The sequence below is a fragment of the Orcinus orca genome, chromosome 20 (assembly GCF_937001465.1).
Source record: "Orcinus orca chromosome 20, mOrcOrc1.1, whole genome shotgun sequence".
Taxonomy (NCBI): domain Eukaryota; kingdom Metazoa; phylum Chordata; class Mammalia; order Artiodactyla; family Delphinidae; genus Orcinus; species Orcinus orca.
Window position 1 is genome coordinate 52735187 of NC_064578.1, and position 22463 is coordinate 52757649.

The 22463-nt window shown below is 59.7% G+C and overlaps 3 protein-coding genes across 15 annotated transcripts in view; all 3 read right to left on the reverse strand.

Annotated features, from left to right (window-relative positions):
• Positions 1 to 5232: 5232 nt before the first annotated feature.
• Positions 5233 to 9254, reverse strand: JOSD2 (Josephin domain containing 2). 9 transcript variants are annotated; one of them, XM_012539230.3, is made up of 5 exons: positions 9096 to 9254; positions 8282 to 8487; positions 6719 to 6844; positions 5624 to 5818; positions 5233 to 5521 (listed from the first exon to the last, which is right to left on the reverse strand). In XM_012539230.3, the coding sequence occupies exons 1-5, from the start codon at positions 9135 to 9137 to the stop codon at positions 5422 to 5424; spliced, it is 669 nt and encodes a 222-aa protein (XP_012394684.1). In that variant the 5' UTR covers positions 9138 to 9254; the 3' UTR covers positions 5233 to 5421. The 9 variants fall into 9 exon arrangements, with proteins under 9 accessions (XP_012394684.1, XP_004286185.1, XP_033273057.1 ...); XM_004286137.4 differs by having other exon boundaries at positions 8328 to 8487; positions 9096 to 9253; XM_033417166.2 differs by having other exon boundaries at positions 8282 to 8490; positions 9096 to 9244.
• Positions 9255 to 9585: 331 nt separating this feature from the next.
• On the reverse strand, positions 9586 to 13846 carry ASPDH (aspartate dehydrogenase domain containing). Of its 3 annotated transcripts, none has more exons than XM_033417164.2 (7): positions 12024 to 13846; positions 11281 to 11425; positions 10938 to 11022; positions 10696 to 10845; positions 10393 to 10613; positions 10169 to 10323; positions 9586 to 9755 (listed from the first exon to the last, which is right to left on the reverse strand). In XM_033417164.2, exons 1-7 carry the CDS (start codon positions 12115 to 12117, stop codon positions 9712 to 9714), a joined length of 894 nt encoding a protein of 297 aa, XP_033273055.1. In that variant the 5' UTR covers positions 12118 to 13846; the 3' UTR covers positions 9586 to 9711. The 3 variants fall into 3 exon arrangements, with proteins under 3 accessions (XP_033273055.1, XP_004286183.1, XP_049559475.1); XM_004286135.3 differs by lacking the exon at positions 12024 to 13846 and adding an exon at positions 11786 to 12016; XM_049703518.1 differs by lacking the exon at positions 12024 to 13846 and having other exon boundaries at positions 11281 to 12015.
• A 1031-nt stretch (positions 13847 to 14877) lies between these two features.
• The window catches only part of LRRC4B (leucine rich repeat containing 4B), a 39608-nt gene continuing 32022 nt past the window's right edge, over positions 14878 to 22463 (reverse strand). For all 3 annotated transcript variants that reach the window (XM_049703405.1, XM_049703407.1, XM_033417194.2), the window contains exon 3: positions 14878 to 17401. In XM_049703405.1, the coding sequence (XP_049559362.1) occupies positions 15560 to 17401 (1842 nt within the window). In that variant the 3' untranslated portion in view covers positions 14878 to 15559. The remainder of the gene's footprint in view (positions 17402 to 22463) is intronic.

Genomic DNA, 22463 nt, shown 5'->3' on the forward strand with positions numbered 1-22463 from the left:
TTCCTCTCCTGGCAGAGAGCAGAAAGAAGCAGAGGACAGCAGCAACCACGGGTCAGTGGAGATGAGAGGACGAGAGGAGAATAGAGAAAGCACAAGCAATTGCTTGGTATACCATAGGTACTCAATAAATGTGTGTTCCTTGCCTTGGCAGAGAGCAGAGAGCCCAGAAAGACAAGGAGAGGACAGAGCAGAGACAGGGAAGGAAGACGGTGTGAGGAAGGGTGAGATGGTGTGCAAACTGCCCGGCACACAGTAGGTCCTCAATATATGTTCATTCCCTCCCCTAGGAGGGAACAGAGTCAGAAAGGAGAGGAAATGAATAGAGAAGGAAGAAAAGAATTAGGGGAGAAAAGGGTGTATATAATAAGAGAGGAGACAGGGTTTGTAAATTCCCTAGCACACAGTAGGTGCTCAATAAATGCCCATTTCCTTGCAGGAGAGACCAGGCAGATCAGGAAGAAGGGAAAGGAAACAGGGTGGAAGGGACAGGAGAGCAAAAAGAGTGTAAGGTGCAGAGACAGTGTATGGAAATTGCCTGGCAAACACTAGGAACTTAATAAATGCCCATCTTTTCCAAGGAAGGGAGCCAGAAGCCCGGGAAGAACAAGCAGAGGGCACAGAGGAAGGGACAGGGGAGACAAGAGGGTGTCGGGAGGGGCCAGAGGCATTTCAGCAGGTGCTCCGTAAATGCCTGTCCCCTTCCCCGGCAGAGCAGAAAGCGGGCTGGGAGTGCGCAGAGACCCCAGAGGGAGGCTGGAAGGAGGAGGTCGAGGGAGGAGGGAGAGTCTGAGGGTGGAGGCCAAGGCCAGGCTTCTGGTGGCCGCCCCTCCCCCCCAACACCGGGGCCCAGCCAGCCCAGCCCCCAGCTGCCGGACAGACTCAAGGCCCTGTCAGGACAAGGGCCCGTTGTCTGGGGCCTGGCACCGCCTGGCGGGAGGGGGAGGGGGCTGCCCAGCCCAGTCTGCCGTGTCTGGGGGGATGCGGGGCACCGTCTAACCTCTGTCTCTCGACCTCCCAGTCTCTCTCCGTGTCTCTGCATCTCCCTGTCTCTGAGATGGAGATGTCGCCCCGTCCCACTCTGTGTTTCTCTGCGTATCTAGGTCTTGCTGTCCCACTGGCTCTCCCATCTCTGAGTCTGTGGCCCCCATTCCCGTCTGTCTCTCTGTCTCTGAGCCCCTGTCTCTTGCTGTCTCTGGGTCTCTCTCTGCAGCCATCTCTCGGTTTTTCTCCCTATCTCCTCCATCTGTCTCTCAGCCTCTGTTTCTTGCAGTCTCTGGGAGGGAGGAACCCCGACCCCGACCCCAGCCCCAGGTTCCCGACCTCCACCCACCCGGGTTCAGGGCGGGGGTGCTGAGCTCAGAGGCAGAGGGGTAAGAAAGGAAAAGAGGCGAGAGGAGCGGAGAGGTGAGGACAGAAACAGCTTTATTCAGCAGAAACCGCAGCAGAGGCCCCAGGCGGCCTCCATCCGGGGCGATGGAGAGGTAGGGCCAGAGAGAGACGGGGAGAGAAAGTCTGGGAGAGGCAGAGAGACAGAGACAGGGAGCGACTGAGAGAGACCAAGAGAGAAGTGAGGAGAGAGACAGACACACACACACACACACACACACACACACACACACACGGAAGAAGGGAGAGTGACGGGCGGAAGGGTCAGAGATGGGGAGACAGAGACAGACAAAGAAATGGAAAGAGGAGAGATACACAGAAAGAGATGAAGAGAGATTAGATAGACATGGGAAGACAGAGACAAGAGAGAGGATGGGGCAAGAGAGACAGAAAGAAGGACAGAGGCAGAGTTAGGAACAGGATGGGGAGAAATGGAGAGCGGGAGGGTCGGAGATCGGAAGAGACAGAAAGACAGATGGAGAGACGAAAGGAAGAGAGAGAGAGAGAGAGAGAGAGACAGAGAGAGACACAGGAAAGTCGGAGAGAGAGGGGCAGCGCTGTGCAGGCGGGACGCGGGGAGTCAGGAAGGAGCGCGGCCCCTCTCACCTGGCATCGCTGGCGGCCACCCCCCAGGGCCCGACCGGGTGATTTAAGGGGTGCCCTGGGGGCGGGGCTGCACCCCTCACTGCCTTATCTGGCTAGCCCCGGGCTCCGTCCAAGAGCTAAATTGGGCCTCAGCTGTCAGCACCCGGGGGCACGGGACAGCTGTCACCTCCCCCTGCACCTTCCGCGTGACCGGACCCCCTCCTTCCCTCCTGCAACCAGGCCGGCACAGAGACGCCCCTGGGGGCCTGCGTGGGGCACCCCCAAAGGGAAACTGGGGATCCCCAGGAGCCCCCGCCAACCGATGCTCTGGGACCAGCCTGGCTGGGCACCCTGGGACAAGGGACAGCCTGACTCAGGCTTGTGCGAAGTGGGGTGGCCCCAGCAGGTGGGGGCTTTCAAGGCTGCATGGGCCCGTCTGCACCCACCATAAGGGGCAAACAGTAAGCGCTCAATCCATGCGCTGGCCCAGCCTGCAGAGCAGGAGGCGTTAGCGCCTGGGGGGGAGCTGGGAGCAGGAGGAGGGAGGCTGCAGGGACCCCCACGCCCCCTGCCCAGGTCCCACCCTTGCCCTCTGGGCTCCCGCTCTGACCATATTAGGCCGCCACTGAGAAGGCACCTGGGGAGGTCACTCAGGCCCAGGAATAGAAACACTCAGGGAGCCCCGCCAGGCTGTCTGGGACCAGATGGGACAGGCGACAGGCACAGGGGGCAGGAGGGGGCCCCAGAAGCTGAGAGCGACACGGAGAGACAGAAACACCCAGAAAGAGAGCCCAAGAGAGGGACCCAAAGGGAGGGACAGAGGGAGTCAGAGACTAGGCGGGTGTTGGGGGCACCCCTGAGCTGGAGTGTCCCGGGACCCCAGCAGTTTCCCCTCACGTGCTGCTTGACTTTTTACTTTACAAGTTGCCCTTTGACCTCTGAGGTCTTGGGAACCAGTGCCCCCATCACCACGGGTCAGCGTGTCCTGCCGGCGCCTGCTCCCGCCTTCTTTCCTGTGTCCCTCTCAGAATTTACTGTCTGGGTGGAGCACAGCCTGAGGCGGGCCCGGGGAGACGCCCCCAGCGGGGCCCTGCCTGTGCCTCCAGGTCCCCCATATCTGCCCGCCACCTAGTGGGGGCCCCCTCTTTTGCCCATGTTCCTCCCTCACAGTTTTAGGCCCATGACCCCTAAAACCATCTCCTGGGTCCCTGACCCTGGTCCTCCTCCCCTGATGTCACCCGGCCTGTCACACTCCTTACACCCCCCTGAGCTCAGCATGTCCCCCACAACCACTCCTCCTCCCTCGGTCCCATCTGTCCCCCAGGCCCCAGGGCCAGACACCGGGTCCTCCTTCCCTGCCCGTCTCCCACCCCCAGAGCCTGCCCTGATCCTCTTGTCACCTCCACTCTGCCCCCAGGGTCCTGAACTCAGGCCCTGACTCGTCCTCTCCCACTGGGACCCTCAGCCTCCTCCCGGGCCTCCCAGCCTCCAGCCTTCCCCCACGTGTCTCCCACTGGGACCCTCAGCCTCCTCCTGGGCCTCCCAGCCTCCAGCCTTCCCCCACGTGGCCCCAGAGGGTCTTTCTGCACTCAGGACCGACCTGCCCCCCTGCTCACAGCCCTACCCATTGCCCTGGACCAGGTCCAGCCCCTCAGCTGCTCTTGGAGGCCCTGTGGGCTGTGGACCTGCCAGGATCCACCCTTATCTCTTTATCACCTCCTCAAATAGCTACTGGAGAAATCATCTCCCTCAACATTCCAGGTCTCAATCTGGGCTGTTTCTAATTCTGGAATGGGCCCTCCCTCCCTTCCCACTGGCTCCCTGGAGAACGCTCCTCAGCCAGCTCCCCCAGGACCCCTCATCTTCCTGTGGCCCCCCACCTTGTCCCATGGGACCCCTGTTAAAACACCCCACCACTGGGACTGGGGGTCTTTACATCCATCCCCTTGTGTCTTCCTCCCAGCCCGAGAGCTGAGGAGGGCAAGCATCCAGCTGCACAGGCCAGACCTGGAGGGACAGAGGGCCCTGGGGGAAGGGTACAGGACAGGATGGGGGCTGCTCAGGGGAGACTGTGGGGAGGACACCCAGTGGGAGTCTGTCCTTCCTCTGCTCAAGTCCCACTGGCCACCATCTTCCCCCTCCGTCACGTCTCCACCCTTTCTCTCCCTCGCTCCCTCAGTTCCAGCCACACCAGCATGCCTCAGGACCTTTGCACTGCCTGTTCTCTGCCTGGAATGCTTCTCCTGCAGACCTCTCCGTGCCTGCCTCTCTCCCTCCCCTTCTTCCAGTCTTTGCTCAAACACCTCCTCAGCAACACCTTCCACTGCCCTGAGGAATTCTACGCTGTGTTCCTTTTCCTGGTGTTCCTTTCCCTGGCTACTCTAGCAAACGTAGTGGCTTATAACAACACACATTGATTCTCTTACATTTCTGGAGGTCGGAAGTCCAAAATGAGCCTCACTGGGTTAGAGTCAAGGTGTGGGCAGGGCTGGTTCCTTCTGGGGGCCTGGGGGAGAGTCCGTTTCCTTGTGTATTTCACCTCCTAGAGGCTGCCTGCCTTTCCTGGCCCATGACCCCTCTTGTCTCAAAGCGCCCCCCTCCGTGTAGCATCTCTTTGATGCTGCTTCCTTAGTCATGTCTGAGATTCTCCTCTCCTACCTCCTTCACTTTTTTTTTGGCTGCACCGCCGTGCATGTGGTATTGACCAGGGATTGAACCCATGCCCCCTGCCGTGGAGGAGTGGAGTCTTAGCCACTGGACCACCAGGGAAGTCCCGTGCTCGCTTCACGTTTAAGGGCCCTCGGGATTACATCGGGCCGACTCAGACAATGCAGGATAATTTCCCGATTTTAAGGTCAGCGGATTAGCAACCTTCGTTCCCGTTCCCCTTTGCCACGCATCTGAACATATTCGCAGGTTCCGGGGATGAGGATCTGGACATCTTTTGGGGCCATGACTGCAGTTGGTAGATGAGTTGGGAGTCAAGAAGTAAACCCTCTCCTTCTCCTTGGGGCTTATCTCCCTAAACACCCTGGACTGCGTCTCTCTGTTCACTCCTGGTCTCTCCCAGGTGCCTCGAGAGGGCAGGCATTTGCATTGTTTTCCCCTGGGCCCACCCCCATGAGGAAACTGAGGCCCGAGAGATGAGTGACCAAGCCGGGAGGTGGCAGAGAGCTTGGATCCTGGCCAGGCCTGCCTGGGTCTCTCTGATAAACCAGCGTAACTGAAGGAAATGGGCCCCCAGTGAGACTCAGGCCAGGCTGGGAGCAAATCATCCATCTGGTTTATTGAGGCAGCAGTGGCATGTGGCGGGGGCGGTGCGAGGAAGGGGCTGGGACCTCCGCTGGGTCCAGGAGGTGCGGGGCCTGGCCCTTGCCCCGGCGCTGGGAACTGGATGTGGATGCGCGGGGGCCACGCCCGCGGGCGGCCGTGGTCCCCTCCTCCTCGGGGTCAGTCTGTCCGCAGCCAGGAGCCCTTCTCCTCCACCTCCTTGGTCACCACCAGCAGCACCTCGCACAGGCCCTGAGCCAGCGCGGCTGCCAGGAAGGCCCTGGGCGGAGAAACAGGGAGACTGAGGCCTGGGGGGTGCCTGGGGGTGCCCCCCGGGGAGGGGCGTCTGGCGCCCAGCCCTGGAGTCACCCCCTCTCCTCACCTGACACCATCCTCGTTGCCCAGGACCTCAGGCGCCCGCAGCTTGGAGTCCAGGTTGTAGTAGACGCCGTCCACCTGGCGCAGGGCCACCCAGTGCCGCCGGCGCAGCGGCAGGGAGAGCAGCCCCAGGGACACGGGCGAGGGCAGGTTCAGGATCAGCCCCAGCACCCGGGGCAGCGCCAGCTGGGACAGGGGCCTGCATGGCGGGGCAGGGATGCCACGGTCAGGGCCCGGCCTCCGCAGGCGCCCGCCAGCCCGGCGTTACCGGGTGTGGGGGGCCCAGGCTGGTGGCAGCGGTGGCTGCGCGAGCCACCCAGGGACTCTCTTCCACCGACCCACCCCTTGCTTCCTTCTACTCACCTGCTCCCCCTCCCCACCCAGACCTCCCAGTCAGCCACCCCCCACCCGGCAACTCCCCCTTCACCATCCACCATCTGCCTGTCCATCCATTACCCGTCCCTTATGCACCTACCTCCATCCATCCAAGCGCCCAACAACTCCACCACCCACCCCACTCCCCATCCGCTCCTGACGCATCTACTGCTAATTCTACCCATTATCCATCCATTATACAGCACCTGCCCACCCACTCACCCATCCAGGCCTCCCAGCCATCTAACAATCACCCACCATCCAGCCCATCAACGCTTCACCCAGTCACATCCACCCACTGATTCAATCAACCAGCAGCCAGCCAGCAGCCCAGCGGCTTCTCCACCGTCCACCCAACTCTTCATTCATCCTTTCCTCCACGCATCCATCCATTGATCCGTTCGTCTACCCGACCGCCTATCTGGTAACCACTGCCTACCAGCTGTTCATCCTTTATTCACTCAACCACTCAGCCACCCAACCATTCACATCATCCCATCACCCAACCACCTCCCCAGCACATCCAGCCGCCCGCTCACCATGCATTTACTCACCCAGCTACCATCAACCTACCCCACTGACCATCGGCCTGCCAGCCGTCCATGACCCACCCATGCAAACCTTCCACCCATCCCCTCCTCCTGCTTTGTCCCACACTGACCACCATCACACCGCACCCACTGTGCCAAGCTCAGCACACAGGACACAGTGCTTTCGGTCGCACCTCCTTCTATCCCACCACACGGCGGCCAGGCCCTGCCCCTGCAGGGCGGCCATGATCACGTTGACGTCATAGTTGCCGGTGCCCAGGAGGCTGCGATGGGGGTTCAGCCGGGAGTCTGGGGCCAACCTGGTTGGGAGGTGGTCAGGGCCTCCTGAGTTGGGGGTTCCCTGGAAAGGCCTCCCCCTCCCCCACAAAGCCAAAGAGTCCCAGGGTCCGTGAGTCACCCAGCCTTGGGACTCTTCCCTCTCTTCAATCCCCGTGACTCAGCCCCAAGCCCTGCTCCTGTCCCCGTACCCTCTCTGCCCTGGCCTTAAGGATGTGTGCCCTGTCCCTGCCCCAGCTTCCAATCCTCCCCCTCCTGGGGGCTCTTTCTACACCCAGCATTGCCTCGGCCCTGCCCCTGCTCCCAGCCCTTCCTGGCACCCCCGTCACCCCAGGAGAGAGCCCCAGCCCTTCAGCCTGGCCTTGCAGACCTGTCCCCTGCTGGCCTCCTGGCTTCAGGCCCATCCCACCCGTTGCAGCCACCTGTCCCCAACCACATCTCCTGTGCTGCTACCCCCAGCCTTTCGTCCAGCTGTCCCCAAGCCCAGGAGGCCCACCCCACCACCACTTGTCTCTCTGGGCTCTGCCTCCTCTGGACAATGGCACCTTTGTTCTGTCTCTGGGCCTTTGGTGGGCAGGGCAGGGGGAGGGGTCGGAGAGGGGAAAGTTGTGTATTCTTTTTCTGTGTATCTGTTTCCCTGGCTTCCCTCAGCGCAGGGCTCATAGCGGACTCATCTCTGGGTCTCCAGCATGGCCTTGCCATGGAAGAGTTGATTGATCCCTGTTTTGAACGACAGAGGAGATGAATACATTCTAAAATAACCAGTCTGAGGGGCTGGGACTTTGCCTGAGGATGCCGGGGCAGGGGCACGGGCACGGGAGGGCTGTGAGCAAGAGATGGGGACAAAGGGTCTAGGAGATGATGGGGCCAGAGCTGTGGGGACAGAGAGGAGGGCATCTGGCAGAGAGATAACAAAGGAGTGATGTTTGAAATCTTGAGTAGTGAGGAGGAACATTCCAGGCTGCCGAGAGGAGAAAGCTGTGCCTGGCAGAAAGAACAGCCTGTGCAAAGGCCCAGAGGCACCGTGGCAGGGCTCCTTCGGGGACTGGAGAGGAGTTTGCTTGGAGGGGAGCAGTGAGATATGAAGCGACAGAGACGGGTGGGGATCACAGCACACAGGGTTTTGGTTATCAGACTGCAGAGCTTGGGACTTCTGCCAGGGGTGCTGGGGAGCCATGGGGCCACTGAGAGCAGGGGAGGGGCAGGGTCATCGCGGGAGCTCTATGTAGCCTGGACTGAACAAGATAAACCGGAAGCTGGGAGGCCAGAGGAGAGTGGGGGATGAGGGCCCACATAAAAGGATGTGGCCTGTTCTGGGGCTGAGGAGAGAGGGGTGAACAGGCGCAGGAGGCACTCTCAATCTCTGAGTCCCAGAGTCCAGCCCAGGCAGGGGATGGGGCAGCAGAAAGCCCCGGGGCTCTGCCCCTGCCTTGCTCTGAGACCCAGGTGGGTTGCCCCACCTCTGTGAGCCCTGCTTCTCCACGGGTTGGGGTGGGTGATGGTCACCTCTTGCAGATCTCATCGGCAGCCTCCTGGCTGAAGAGCTGCTGCTGCAGGACGTTGTTGAGGGCGTGGACGGCACAGAGCTCCAGGCGTTGCCGTTCGTGGTAAACGGAGGGCGGGCTTGGCTGAGCTCCTGGGGCCTGGGACATGCCGTCCTCGGCTCCTGCTTGGGGGTGAGGGTGGGGTAAAAGGTACTCAGGGGCCTGGGATCAGGAAGCCGAACCTGCCAGCAGGCCCTGGGGGCACCGTCATTGAGTGGGGGCTCAGGCAGCCTGAGCGGCCACCGGGCCACTGACTGCTTCCCTGGCGCTCTCCTGGCAACAGAGTACCTCCATCCCCTATTTCTAGGAAAAAAGCTCTCTCTTCTGCTCACTTAGCAACAGAGGACCACCCCCGCCACATCCCTAAGTGAAAGGGTCCCCTATGGTGGTCACCTAGCAACAGAGAACCCCCCTCCCCTGTCCCTAGGTAACAGGCTTCCTCTCTGGTTACCCAGCAGCAGAGGACCCCCCCCCCCACTAGGTAACCAGTCTCTCCTCAGGTTACTTAGAGGAAGCAATAGAGGAAGGCTCCTCCCCTGTCTCTAGGTAACAGGGTCTCTTCTGGTCGCCTAGCAACAGAAGACTCCCCTCCCCTGTCACTAACCAACAGAGTTCTCTCCTCCTGTCACCTGGCAACAGGGCCCCCTCCCCGGACACCGAGTAACAGAGCCCTCTCCCCAACCCGTACCCCAACCGTGGCGCTAGCCCGTTGCCTGGCAACGACCCTCACCCCGCCTGCCTCTCTGTTCCCCCGAACCGGGGGCTCCCGCATCCCCCTGGCCGGCGTCTCTGGCCTCCGAGAACAGGGCGGGCAGCACCGCGGTGACTGGGCAGGAGGGACGAACTACAGCTCCCGGCGGCCCCCGCGATCCGGACTACGACTCCCGGCGACCCTCGCGAGAGTTCTTGCTCCGCACGGAACGCCCGGGCGGCGTGGCCCGGAAGTTCGCTGTCGCCCCCGAGAACGCGGGACTACAACTTCCGTCGGCCCCCGCGGTGAGTCCCGGAAATGTGCCCTGAGGCGACCCTCTCCTTCGCACACTTCCACGCCCCCTGCTACTCGAAGGATTATGGGAAATGTAGTGACTAGGCTCTCGCGATAGCTTCCAGGGGTGTTGCTACTCTGTATGCCCGCTCCCTGTGATGACATCATGCCTAGTGGGAAGACAAAGCGTGACGTCACAGAAGGGAAACAAGTGATCAGACACCAGACTATGCAGGGAGAAGAGTCTCCAATATTTACTGAGACAGGAGGGAGGTCTGGGGATACTGAGGCAGCAGCGGGACGGTGGTGGTGGGAGGTAAATAATGAGATGAGGATGTCCTCTTGGGAAGGAGGAGGCTTCTTAGCAGAGATGGATCCCCGGCTTGGAGGGCAGGTGGCAGCAGCCTGCGGAGGAGATACGGGGAATGAAAGGCTGAGACAGAGAGATAAGGAGTGACAGACACTTGGAAGAAGGGACAAACCAAGGTGGAGACCTAGAGGGAGGGACTGAGACCCAGAGAGAGGGACCAAATTCCAGAGATAGAGGGACGGAGAACTGGGGGGTAGACAGAGACTCACATGCTAGAGGCCCAGAGAGAGGGGGACACAAAGGCTCAGAGAGAGGAGACTTGGACAGAGATAGAGATCTATAAAGATTCAGCGTCGTGTAGTAGAAGGTTAAGGAGCCTCAGGAATAAAGATGAATCGATAGAGACAGAACCAGAACTGCAGACTCAGAGAGCCTGAGACCCAAGCTCTGCAGAGCACAAGAGCCCAGGGCTTGGGGAGAGGAGCGCCGGGGAGGAGCGTGGCCGCACCCAGGAGGCTGCGCCAGAAGGTGGTGATGGTGGCAGAACCGGTGACAGCGCCTGGCTCGCTGGGGTTCTCTCTGTGGGTGTGCACAGCAAAGCTTCGGCCTTTGGGGCCCGGGGGTCCGCTCAGCTCCACATCCACCACATGCATGTCCTTGAGGCTGGGGCAAGCAGGGTGGTCAGTCCGGCTGGCCTGGCCCCAGCCCAGACCCCCGCTCAGCTTCGCTCACCTGAAATCGGCCACAAGCACCCCGATCACACGGTCGAAGCCCAGGCTGGGGGCGGCCAGGGCAGCAGCAGCCATGGTGTTGGAGTTTCGGGGGGCAAGGGGGCAGAGCCCGCGGACAGGGCCTTCATAGAGCACAGTGCGAGGCCCAGTGCTGTGCGCCGTAGCCAGGGGTCCCTCAAGCCGGAAGCCATCAGGGTGTGTGGCCATGGTGACACGGAGGCTCTGGAAGTGAGAGCCAGAGTCGGGGGGACTGGGGGTCTCTGTTGGCCCCCTCCGGTTCCCAGGGAGCCCAGCAGGCCCTCACCTGGAGGACCCCGGCTTCGTCCAATCTGGCGATGTCCTCAGTGCCCCAGAGGGCCCCCCGGGCCACGAACACAGCGTGGCCCCAGCAATGCGAGGCCTCCAGGAGCTGCCGCTCTGTGGCCTGGTCAGCCAGGGCTGAGGGGGATCCCACCTGGGGCAGATGAAGGTAGGGAGGGGCTGAGGGCAAGAGATGGATCCCACTTTAGGGCAGGGTGATGCCAAGGCAGAAGACACAGAGCTCACCAGGAGATTGGCATAGCGCAGGATTTCTGCCCCAGATTCGTGGATTATTTTGGGATGGGCCACTTCCACCACAAGGTCAGGGTGCCTGGGAGAGGGGAGAGAGGCAGCGAGGACCTTGAAGAGGTATCAGACCTCCCCTCCCCAGATTCCCAGAGTCTATGGAGGCCTGTCACTCTTCGCCCTGGCCTGGGAAGGGAGATAAGACAGAGGCTTGTCCTATTTCACATGTGGGCGAACCAAGGTCCAGAGAGGGTAAGGGAATCACGTGAGAGCACACAGCACCTAAGGGAGGCCAGAACAGGAGCTTCAGAGAGTCCCATTCTCTCACAGCGAGGTCACTGACCTCTCCCCGAGGGCAGCAAGGTTCTGGAGCTGAAGGGTAGGGGGCACACTCCCCGCCATTCGTCCTGGGTCACGATTCCAGACAAAAACAAGTTCTAGGCCCAGTTCTGGTCCCTGAGTCAGCAAGTGGGAGACCAGGGACTGTCCTGGGGAGAGGGAAAGAGACTCAGAGAGAGGGGCACAGAGACCCAGAGAGAGGGGGACAGAGACCTGGAGAGAGGGGGACAGAGGCCCGGAGAGGGAATGACAGAGGTGAGGGAGGGAGTACATTGACCCAGAGTCGGGGGACACAAAAACTTAGGTGGGGGGCAGAGACTCGGAGAGGGGAGGACGGAGATCCTGAGGGGGCTGGAGCCCCGCGGTGAGGAGTGGAAGACACTTAGTCAGCCAGAGGCAGCCGAGCCACAGATAAAGACACAGAAGAAAAGTATGTTTGTGGAGGACAGGGGCTTCTGGGGCTCTAGAAAGGGGCCTGGGGAAGAAGCCCCAGACAGTCAAGGACTCACCGAGGCGGCCGTAGCCCAGTACCCCGACCTTCCTCGGGACCGTGTTGAGAGCCATGCCCGCGGATTTGGCGGCCTGCGGTCTGAGCTCCGCAGCTTCTTGCTGCCTCCCATCCCCCCACCTCACCCCGCACACGAGGTTTGGGCAGCGGCTGAACTTTGGACATTTGACCCTTGAGCTTCTCTGGAACCCTCCCCCTCCCCCGCTATGGCCCAGAGGTGGGGGTGTGGGGGGTGCCACCTGGGGGCAGGATGAGAATCCCAGGAGGCAGTGGGCGAGATGTTTTGGGGTTCCAGGGCCCTGTGTGGCGCCCCCCCCCATGTATCCAGCCCATTCCTTCTCTGCATCACATCCTCTTCCTGCTGATGTGGAAAATTTCCTCTGCAGTCCCCTGCCCCCCTTTCTGGCCGGCCAGGTTGTCATGGAAACTGCATCCTGCTTGGGTTGGGGTAGAGAGGATTGGGAGCAAGAGAGAGGAGATGGTGACGGGGGACTCTGGGCTCTGTCTGTCCCCTTGCTCCTGTGTTTCCAATCCCCACCCTGCGGCCGCTCCCCCCCCGCCCCCCCCGCCCCCCCCCCCGTGCCTTGGCACCCGTGTTTGTCAGCATTCCTCCTCCAGTGTTTTCCTCCCTTGGTTCTGTCTCCATCTCAGATCTCTCTCACTCCCATCGCTGTCTCTCCACCTTTTCCCGCATCTCCATCCCTCCAGCTGCCGCCCCTGACTCCTCTGGGCTGGCTGCCATTCTGTCTCCAGCCAGGCCCTCATCTCCCCCAAGGTCCGAGGGAGGCCTGGCCTGGTCATGACCCTCTCCCCACAAGACTGCAGGAGCTGGAGTTCGGCTCATCCTAGCCTCAGTGGGCCCCCAACCCCACCAGCTCCCATGGAGGGGTCCCTTCCCCCGGCCCCTCCTCGAACCTCCCTCCCTCCAGCCTGATCATCCTTCTGTTCACCTTGACTTCTCACCTTTTATCCTCCCCTCCCCCGGCCACGATGCCACCAGCCACCCCTCTTTCGCCCCCTTATATTCTCACTCCCATGCCCACCCCTCTGCTCTCCCCACCTCCCATGGCCAAGGAGAAGCCTCCGAGGCCTGTGGAGGCGCCGAGTGCCCCCCCCCCCCCAATGAGCCCCAGCCACGGTGCCTCGCGGGTGCCTGGCATCGGAAATGGCGGAGACTGCGGCAGTGTCGGCTCCCTGCCCCCCACCACCACCTGGTACTCGCTGCAGTGATACCATGGCAACCAGGATCTGGGGGCCCTGAAAGAGGACGAGAGAGAAAGAGAGCATGAAAGCGGGAGCGAGGGGGAGCCAGGCGTCGCACTAGAGGAGAGTCCCAAGCAGACAAGCCAGACAGATAGGGCCAGGGACCCCAGACACGTCGCTGCAGAGGCAGCTGCCACGGGTGATAAGGCAAGAATTTGCTTTAAGAGCTCCAGATGGGGGCGGTGGGGGGAGATAAGATGCTGTGGGGCAGAAACAGGCAGGGAGGAGGCGCAGGGCCAGGCGCATGGACCCGGTCCAGGCCCTCTCAGAGGACACAGGGCCCCGGTGGGGTCGTGGGGGCTTCCTGCCCGCTCCACCTTCAGTCGTGGACTCCAAAGGGCCTGGCCGTCCTGCGCATGCGCCAGGCCTGCCCTGTACGCGGGCCAGTCTGGACCGAGGGGAGGATGGGGCTGAGACGAGAGCTGCTCCCGGGGGCCCAGCCCTGTGTGCCCGCAGCTGTGTCTGCCCAGAGCAGTGCCTCATCCTGCTTCCACTGGCCTCTGTCTGTCTAGACAGCACGAAGCGGCGGCCCTGGGGCGGGGACCTGGCCCTCTGGAGGCGGCAACGCTGGTACCTTGGGCTGCCCCAGCCGTACCAGCACCTGCCCCGTGGCCTAGCCGATCGCTGGCATTTGTGGCATTTGCTCCCACTCGCTGGCTTTTGTCTCTCCGAGGGCTCTGCGTGTGAGCTGCCCTCCTGAGCTGCAGCGTAGCCCCCCCTCCACTTCCTGGGCCTGGGCTCTGCCTCCTGCTGCTGAGTTAACAAGACAAAAGTGCAGCCCCTCCTGCTCCGCTGGCCCCAGCTGGCGCACCCCTCCCCCAGCTCACTCCTCGCCCCCCCTTCGACGTGACCCGCTTTCTCCGCGCGGCAGTGTCTTGAATGGGACCCCTCTGGTTTGGCTCTGAGATGGGATGAATTGCGTCCTCACCTCCACGACCTGTGAATGTGACCTTATTTGGAAATAGGGTCTTTGCAGATGACCAGGATGAGGTTGTACTGGAGTAGGGTGGTTCCCAATCCAATATGACTTATAAAGAGGGGAAATTTGGACACAGAGACACACATGCACAGAGGGAAGGTGCTGTGGAGACAAGGGAGAACGCCCTGTGGAGACTGGGGTGACACTGCCACCAGTCAAGGTACCTCTGAGGCGACCAGAAGCTGGAAGAGGCAGAGAAGGACCCTCCCCTACAGGTTCTAGAGGGAGCGCGGCCCTGCCCACACCTTGACCTTGGACTCTAGAACTGAGACACTAAATTTCTGTCGTTCTGAGCCACCCAGTCTGTGGTACCTTGTAAGGGCAGCCCCAGGAGATAGGCCCCCTAGGTTTCTTTTCTTTTTTCTTTCTTTTTTTTTTTTGCGGTATGCGGCCTCTCACTGCTGTGGCCTCTCCCGCTGCGGAGCACAGGCTCCGGACGCGCAGGCCCAGCGGCCATGGCTCACAGGCCCAGCCGCTCCGCGGCACGTGGGATCCTCCCGGACCGGGGCACGAACCCGTGTCCCCTGCATCGGCAGGCGGACCCTCAACCACCGCACTACCAGGGAAGCCCCAGGCCCCCTAGGTTTCTGCTGTGAGGTGGGAGGTTGGGGGAGAGGACCCTAGTACATGCCTCAAAAGGGGTGCAGGCAGAATAAACACAAATGCCAGGCGTGCTGGGTGACCAAGCCCCTCTCCAGGGCCTCGGAGGTGAAAGGGTAGGGGCCTAAGACCACTCAGAGGTGCCGGCTCTCCCACTGACCTTCCAGATGGGGCCTGGAGTTTTCCATCTTCTCATTCTACTGCCCACCCATGTTCCCTTTCTTTTCTCTCTCCTCCATGCTTTCATAACCAAAAAAAAAAAAATTTTTTTTTTTTTTACTTTTTCCGTGTTTTTTTTTTTTTAAAGTAATTACAGAGCAGGTAGTCGTTGACGCAAACCTCCCTTCAGTATCAAAAGAGTCTGTGGGGCAGGAGAGGGCTGGGGGCAACGGTGGGGGGCGGGCTGAGGCCGCCCCGCCCCCGGCCAATGGGGACCAGGGGCCGGGAATGGACTCCCCCAGGGCAGGGCCAGGGGCTCGGGAGGCTCTGACCACGTGGCTGTCTCTTCAGTTTAGAGGGCGGGGCTGGGGGTGGGGTGGGGACAGGCGTCAAACTGCAAAAACTGAATCGTAAAAGGAGGGCTGTTGGGCGTGAGGGGAGAGGACACCCCTGAAAAAAGCTCCTCTCTCCCCCGGAAGGCGGAGGGCCGGGAGCAGTTGGTCGGGAGAGCGAGGAGGAAAAGCGGAGGGTTCCGGCCACTCCCGTCCTGCGTCCCCTCCCGCGACCGGGGAGGGGGGCGAGGCCGGAACCCCGGGGGTTCCATTCCCGGAGCCCCGCACTGTCCTCGCTGGGGCGAGATGCCCTGGGGTGCGGACGCGGGTGGGGCTCCGAGCTGCCTGCCCCGACCTCCCCTGTGCGGGGCCGGGGCTGGGGGCAGGGTCCCGGTCCGGCCCCCGCCCCGGGGGCGCCCCCCTGCCCGGCAGGCCGGAGGCTTCAGATCTGCGTCTCTTGCACGTTCTCCTTGGAGCCGCTCTTGAAGAGCAGAGGTTCGTGGATGGAGTTGAGGCCGGGCGGACCCTTGCCCCCGCAGCTCCCGCCACTGGGGTTGCTGCTGTAGTGCGCCTTGAAGGCGGCCGCCACGTAGTGGTGGTGGTTGATGTGGTCGCGCTCCAGGGCGGGCAGGGCCAGGTGGCTGTCCCCGCCCACGCCGCCCCCGCCGGCCACAGCGGCGGCGGCGGCCACGGACACGGCGGAGGCGGCGGGCAGCTCGTCCTCCACGTTGATGATCTCCACTGTGCGCGTGGGCCCGTGGTGCTTGTGGAGCTGGTGCTGCTTGCGCAGCTTGTAGAAGGCCACGAGCATCACGGCGGCCATGAACGTGATGGCCACGAAGCAGCCGATGATGATCTTGGTGGTCTTCATGACGTCGTCCAGGTCCTTGAGGGCGTTCTCCGTCACGTCCGTTATGGGCACCGTGAACGCCTTCTCCGTGGGGCGCGAGGAGCGCGGGGCGGGCGCCGTGGTGGACGACGAGGCCGGGCCGGCCGCCTCCCCCGGCCGGCCCCCGCCCCAAACGCCGTCCGTCGTGGGCCCCGGCGGCTCCTTCTCGGTCCCCCGCGGCTGCAGGGCCTCCTCCCCGGGCTGCGTTTCCAGGGTCTCCACCGTCACCGTGGTGAAGTAGGTGTAGCCGCCGCTGCCCCCGCCGCCGCCCCCGACCCCGGGGCCGCCCCCGCCGCCCCCGGCGCCTCCAGCCGCCACGGGGTCCACGGCCGAGACGTTGAGCGTGGCCGAGGCGGTGGTGTTGCCGGCCGAGTTCGTCACCATGCAGGTGTACTGGCCCGTGTCCTGCACGGTGACGTTGGTGAAGTTGAGCGTGCCGTCGTGCAGGACAGAGATGCGCACGCGGTAGGAGCCGTGGGTCATGAGGGTGCCGTTGGGCGTCAGCCAGTTGACGGAGGTCATAGACGTGCCCGTGCGGCACTTGAGCTCGGCGGCCATGCCCTCGGTGACGTTGAGGTCCGTGGGCGGCTCCACGATGACGGGCGCGTAGCAGGTGAAGTGCGACTGGTCCAGCTCGCCGATGTAGCGCCCCTTGAGGCCGGCGGGCGCGTGGCAGCGCGCGCAGCACGTCGTGTTGCTGGGCACCGTCTCCTTGAGCCACCAGCTCAGCCAGAGCACGTCGCAGTTGCAGTGCCAGGGGTTGTGGTTCAGGTGGACGCGCTCGAGGCGGTGCAGGGGCGTGAAGAGGTCGTGGGGCAGCGACATCAGGTTGTTGTGGGACAGGTTGAGCTCCTCCAGCGACTTGAGGTCGTCGAAGGCGTTGCGCTCGATGGTGGCCACCTGGGCGTGCATCAGCCACAGCTTGCGCAGGCTGGTCAGGCCCTGGAAGGAGCCCGGGCGGATCAGGTCCAGCCGGTTGCCCGACAGCTCCAGCTCCTCCAGGCGCACCAGGGCCGTCAGGTTGGGGATGTCCTTGAGGTTGCACATGCCCAGGTTGAGGTAGCGCAGGTTCACCAGGCCCTCGAAGGCTGCCTCGGAGATGTACTCCAGCCGCTTGAGCTCGCCCAGGTCGAGGCGGCGCAGCGAGGGCACGCGGTTGAAGGCGTACGACGGGATGCTCTCGATGGGGTTGTTCCGCAGCCAGAGCTCCCGCAGCTTGGACAGGTATTCGAAGGCCTGCGTGGGCACTGTCGTCAGCCGGTTGTCGAATAGCTCCAGGGTGTTGAGGCTGGGCAGCCCGTTGAAGGCGCCCACCTCGATCTTGCGCACCAGGTTCTTACTCAGCTGCAGGATCTCCAGGTGCCGCAGGTGTTTGAATGTGTCCGTCCGGATCACCTGGGGTCGGGAAGGGGCGACACCATCAGTGATACTGATACTAACGGAGTCGACCACAGAGGGTTTTTAAAATTTTTTATTTTATTAAAGTATAGTTTATTTATTTATTTATTTATTGGATGCTCCCTGTGGCTTGCAGGATCTTAGTTCCCTAACCAGGGATCGAACCCGAATCCCCTGCGGTGGAAGCACGGACTCCTAACCAGGGGAGTCCCTAAAGTATAGTTGATTTAATGTTCATTTCTAATGTAAAGCAAAGTGATTCAGTTGTACATATATGAAAATATATGTACATATTCATATATGAAAAAGAATATATATACACATTCTTTTTCACATTCTTTTCCATGATGGTTTATCACAGGATATTGAATATAGTTCTCTGTGCTATACAGTAAGACCTTGTTGTTTATACCTTCTATATATAATACTTTGCATCTGCTAATCCCAAACTCCCACTCCAACCCTCCCCCCTCCCCCCTCCCCCTTGGCAACCACGCGTCTGTTCTCTGTGTCTGGATCACAGAGTTTTGAGTGCTGGTGAGGGTGCCGAGCCTCCCCGTCTCTCCACCTTTGCTAAGACCATGAGCTCACTGTGGAAAGCAGTTTGATGGTTTCTTATAAAGTCAAACAGAGAGTTAGTTACACAGGACCCGGCCATTCTAAGCCCGAGTATTTCCCCAAGAGAAATGACAGCAGATATCCATCCAAAGGCCTGTGACGGGTGCTTGCAGCATCTGTGTTCATTACAGCCTAAGCCGGAAATGACCCAGCGTCCGGCAGCAGGTGAAGGGCCCACGCTCTGTGTCTGTAGGATGGAACACTATGGCTCAGCAATGACAAGGAATGAACTTGCCACACAATGACTTGGATGGATCTCATGGGCGTCAGGCTGAGCAAAAGCAGGCAGATGCCAAGGAGCACATGCCGTAGGACCCTGTCCATTCCACAAAGGTGTGTGTGTGTGTGTGTGTGTGTGTGTGTGTGTGTGTGTGTTGGGGCAGGGGGAGGCCAGTCTGGGAAGGGGCACGAGAGAACTTTCCGGGCCGATAGGAATGTCCCTAGTTGGGGTGGTGCCTACAAGGGTGAGTGTAACTGTCAAAACTCCCCAGACTGGGGACTTCCCTGGCGGCCCAGTGGTTAAGAATCCACCTTCCAATGCAGGGGATGTGGATTCGATCCCCGGTAGGGGAAATAAGATCCCACATGCCGTGGGGCAAATAAGCCCGCGCGCCAACTAAGCCCGCGGCGCGTTACAGCTAGAGAGAAGCCCGCGTGCCGCGACGAAGAGCCCGCATGCCGCAACTAAGACCTGATGGGGCCAAATAAATAAATATTAAAAAGAAAACCAAACTCCCCAAACTGTACCCATCACATGAGAGGCATTTTATTCTAGGTAAATTACACCTCAATCAAAAAGATTAAAAATAGGGAACTCCCTGGCCGTCCAGTAGTTAGGACTCTGCGCCCTCCCTGTGGAGGACCTGGGTTCGATCCCTGGTTGGGGAACTAAAATTCCACAAGCCGTGTGGCATGGCCAAAAAAAAAAAAAAAAGATTAAAAATAGTTATACCAGCAGCTAAGATGCATCGGGCACTTCCTGGGTGCCGGACGCTGTTCTAAGTGCTTTAGAGCCGACAACTCAATCCTCCAAACTGCCCTGTGAGATAGGTGCTTCTTCAATACACACAACTCTGAAATCCACAGAGCTCTGAAAACCACATTTCTCATAACTTTGGCACCAAACCTGATCAGAACTCACGTGAAGCTGTTTAAAGCTTTTATTGATCCCACTCATGTGACGATTCAAAGATTCCACTCTAGAAACATACCCAGATTTGATAAGGGGTATAAGATCAACTGGGGGTGCTGTAAAAATCTATGCTGTATATTAATACCTTTCTAATGTCAGGGGCCCAAACTCAACTAGCCTCAAGGGTTTCACATGAGGCATTAAGAATTATCTCCATCTAAGCGGGAGGAGACGGAGGCACAGAGAGGTGCAGTGACTTGCCCAGGGATGCACAGGAGGGGATGGCAGATCTGGGATTGGACAGAGCTTGTCTGGCTCCAGAGTCACGGCTCTTAATCCCTGAACTTGGCTGCCACCTCTCAGGGCTGAGGCTGATGCACCACAGAAGGGGCAGTGTTGGGCTGGGCATGGAAGGCAGAATCTTACCAGATTCTCCCCACTGATCACTGAGCCAGGTACACTGAGGCACAGAAGACCATGCAGCCATCAGATAGCGTTTCTGAAGCCTAGTTAACGCCATGGAAACACTTGCATTATAATGTTAAGGGGATAATGGTGAACTCTAGGTGGCATACTGTGTGCTTGTCACTTTGTAGAACTAAAAAAAGCAGCTGAGGAATTAGGTATCTGCGTCTATGCACCGAGAAAAGACTGCAAGGAAATGCCCTAACCACTTCTTAGTGGTGAACTCCAGCGGATGAGGATTAGGGGCAATTTTAACTCAAGTTATTTTTTTCTTTAATGAACAAAAATTACTTTTTTTTTTGGCCGTGCTGCGCGGTATGTGGGATCCTAGTTCCCTGACCAGGGGGTCGAACCCGTGCCCCTGAAGTGGAAGTGCAGAGCTTTAACCACTGGACCGCCAGGGAAGTCCCCAAAATTATTTTTAAGTAGAAAAACACTGTAAAAACTTTAAGAAAAGACTCTACCTGGGAGGCACCCAGCATAAGGAAAATAATATTCCTGGTACAGTTATCATCATAAGACAATAACAGCCACCATTTCTGCCAGCGCGATCCAACAGAAATACGACACCAGCTACCTGTTTAATTTTAAATTTCCTAGAGGCTACATTAAAAAAAAACCAAGACAGATGAAACCAATTTTAATAATTGATTAGCCCAATAGGTCCAAAATATTATGATTTCAACATGTAACCAAGAGGGAAACTTACAAATGAGATATTTTACTCTCTTTTCACACTAAGTCTTCGGGGGTCCGATGTGTGTTTCACAGTCCACGCCCTCGGCAGCAGGTCCTGCATTTCCCCTCAGTAACAGTATATTGTGAGCGTTTTCCCATATGATGGGTATGCTTCTAAAACCTGACTTCCGTGGCCACCTAGAATCCCTCCCCGGGGCTACACCTCCTTTCTGATGTTGAGATGGAATTGCCAAGGTCAGTTTTTTGTTGTTGTTTGTTTTTGTTATTTTGCGATATGCGGGCCTCTCACTGTTGTGGCCTCTCCCGCGGTGGAGCACAGGCTCCGGACGCGCAGGCTCAGCGGCCATGGCTCACGGACCCAGCCGCTCCGCGGCATGTGGGATCTTCCCGGACCGGGGCGCGAACCCGCGTCCCCTGCATCGGCAGGCGGACTCTCAACCACTGCGCCACCAGGGAAGCCCTGACAAGGTCAGTTTTTTATTTTCCTTAACATGCTTCCGCCTCCTCTCATTTCTGGCAGCGAACACGGGCTAATCTTTAGAACTGGACGAGGATCACGAGGGCTGGCCTGGGGTCTCTGCAGCCTGCCGGCGGTGTGGCCCATGCGGCCGTGCCTGTGTGCGGTGAGAAGAAGGGGGCGCCGGAGAGCCTTGGCCTGACAGCCCTCGGGCCCTGGAGCCGCAGCTCTGCTGCGTGGGCCGCTGGAGCCTTGGTTTCCTCCTCTGAGGGACCCCGGGAAGAGCCCAGCCCCTCGCCTCCCACCGTGTTCTCTTGCTGCCTGTCCATCCCGTGAGGTTCTAAACAGCACAACAAAAAGCTTTCCTGATCAAACAGGCCCCTTTGCTTTGCTCGACTCTTGAGTTTCCCAAATATAATAACCCGAGAACCCTTCTCACAGGCTGCCTTTCATCACTGCCCCGGGAAACGCTGGCAAAGCACCAAGCAGGCCTCTAGTTGCTGTTTCTAATAATAATAATAGTGGTAATAACAATAATAAGAGGATCCAGGCATTACTAATCGCTAGGGAGAGAATGAAGTAATGATCCAGTCATTACTAATCGCTAGGGAGAGAATGAAGTCTGAAGGTCAGACTTGAGGGTTTGGACGGACAAATTGAGAACAAAGGGATTGCTGGCCCAGGAGTTGGAGTCGCCCCCTTGCCTGGTCTGAGTCACATGTAGTTCCGGGGGCTCCCCAGTTCCCAGCAAACCCATCTGCATGCCCCACCCTGCCCCCACTCCTCCCGGGGTCCCTGTTCTCAGCGCGGCCCCTCCAGCCTGCCTTCCCAGTCGAAAGCGGGCCTGCAGCCTAGAGCCCCCTGCATCGTCCACAGCCTCCCCTTGTTAGGGTTGGTCAGCCAGCAAGCCTGCCGGTTCTAATTCTTTTGAATGTCTCATCTTCTCTGTCCCCACGGTCCAGCTCAGGCCTCAAACTGCCTGGCCTCCAGTCTCTCCCCTCAAGTTCATCTCCAGGGCCTTGCCACACCCAGAGCTGGCCCTGCCTCTGCTTTCCTCTAGAGCCCTCCGTGGCTCCCCAGTGCCCTCCAAGGAAATTCAGCCTGCCTTGGAAGCCCCGCTTGGCCTGGCCTGTAGGCTCCCCTCACTTGCAGCCCTCACTCTGGCTGCATTTCAGCCAGTATCAACTTCTTGGCACTATCTCACAGGCACTCCGCCTTTGCATACACTCTTTCCTCTGCTCAGAATTCCCTTCCCTTTTCATCCACCTCGAAAACCCCTGCTCACTCCCTTGGACCCAGCCCAAATGTCTCACACTCATCCATCCATGCTTTTTTTTTTTTTTTTTTTTGCGTTACGCGGGCCTCTCACTGTTGTGGCCTCTCCCGCCGCGGAGCACAGGCTCCGGATGCGCAGGCTCAGCGGCCATGGCTCACGGGCCCAGCCGCTCCGCGGCACATGGGATCTTCCCGGACCGGGGCACGAACCTGTGTCCCCTGCATCGGCAGGCGGACTCTCAACCACTGTGCCTCCAGGGAAGCCCATCGCTTATTTATTGAACGGGGATAAAGGAGTTCTGAAGGGGCAAATGGAGGAGGACCATTCTCTGTGGAAGGTCGTTGTAATGTCAGCCCTGCAGAGCCGTTTCGAGGATGCGAGGTAATCGGTGAGATTCGCTCAGCACAAGGCT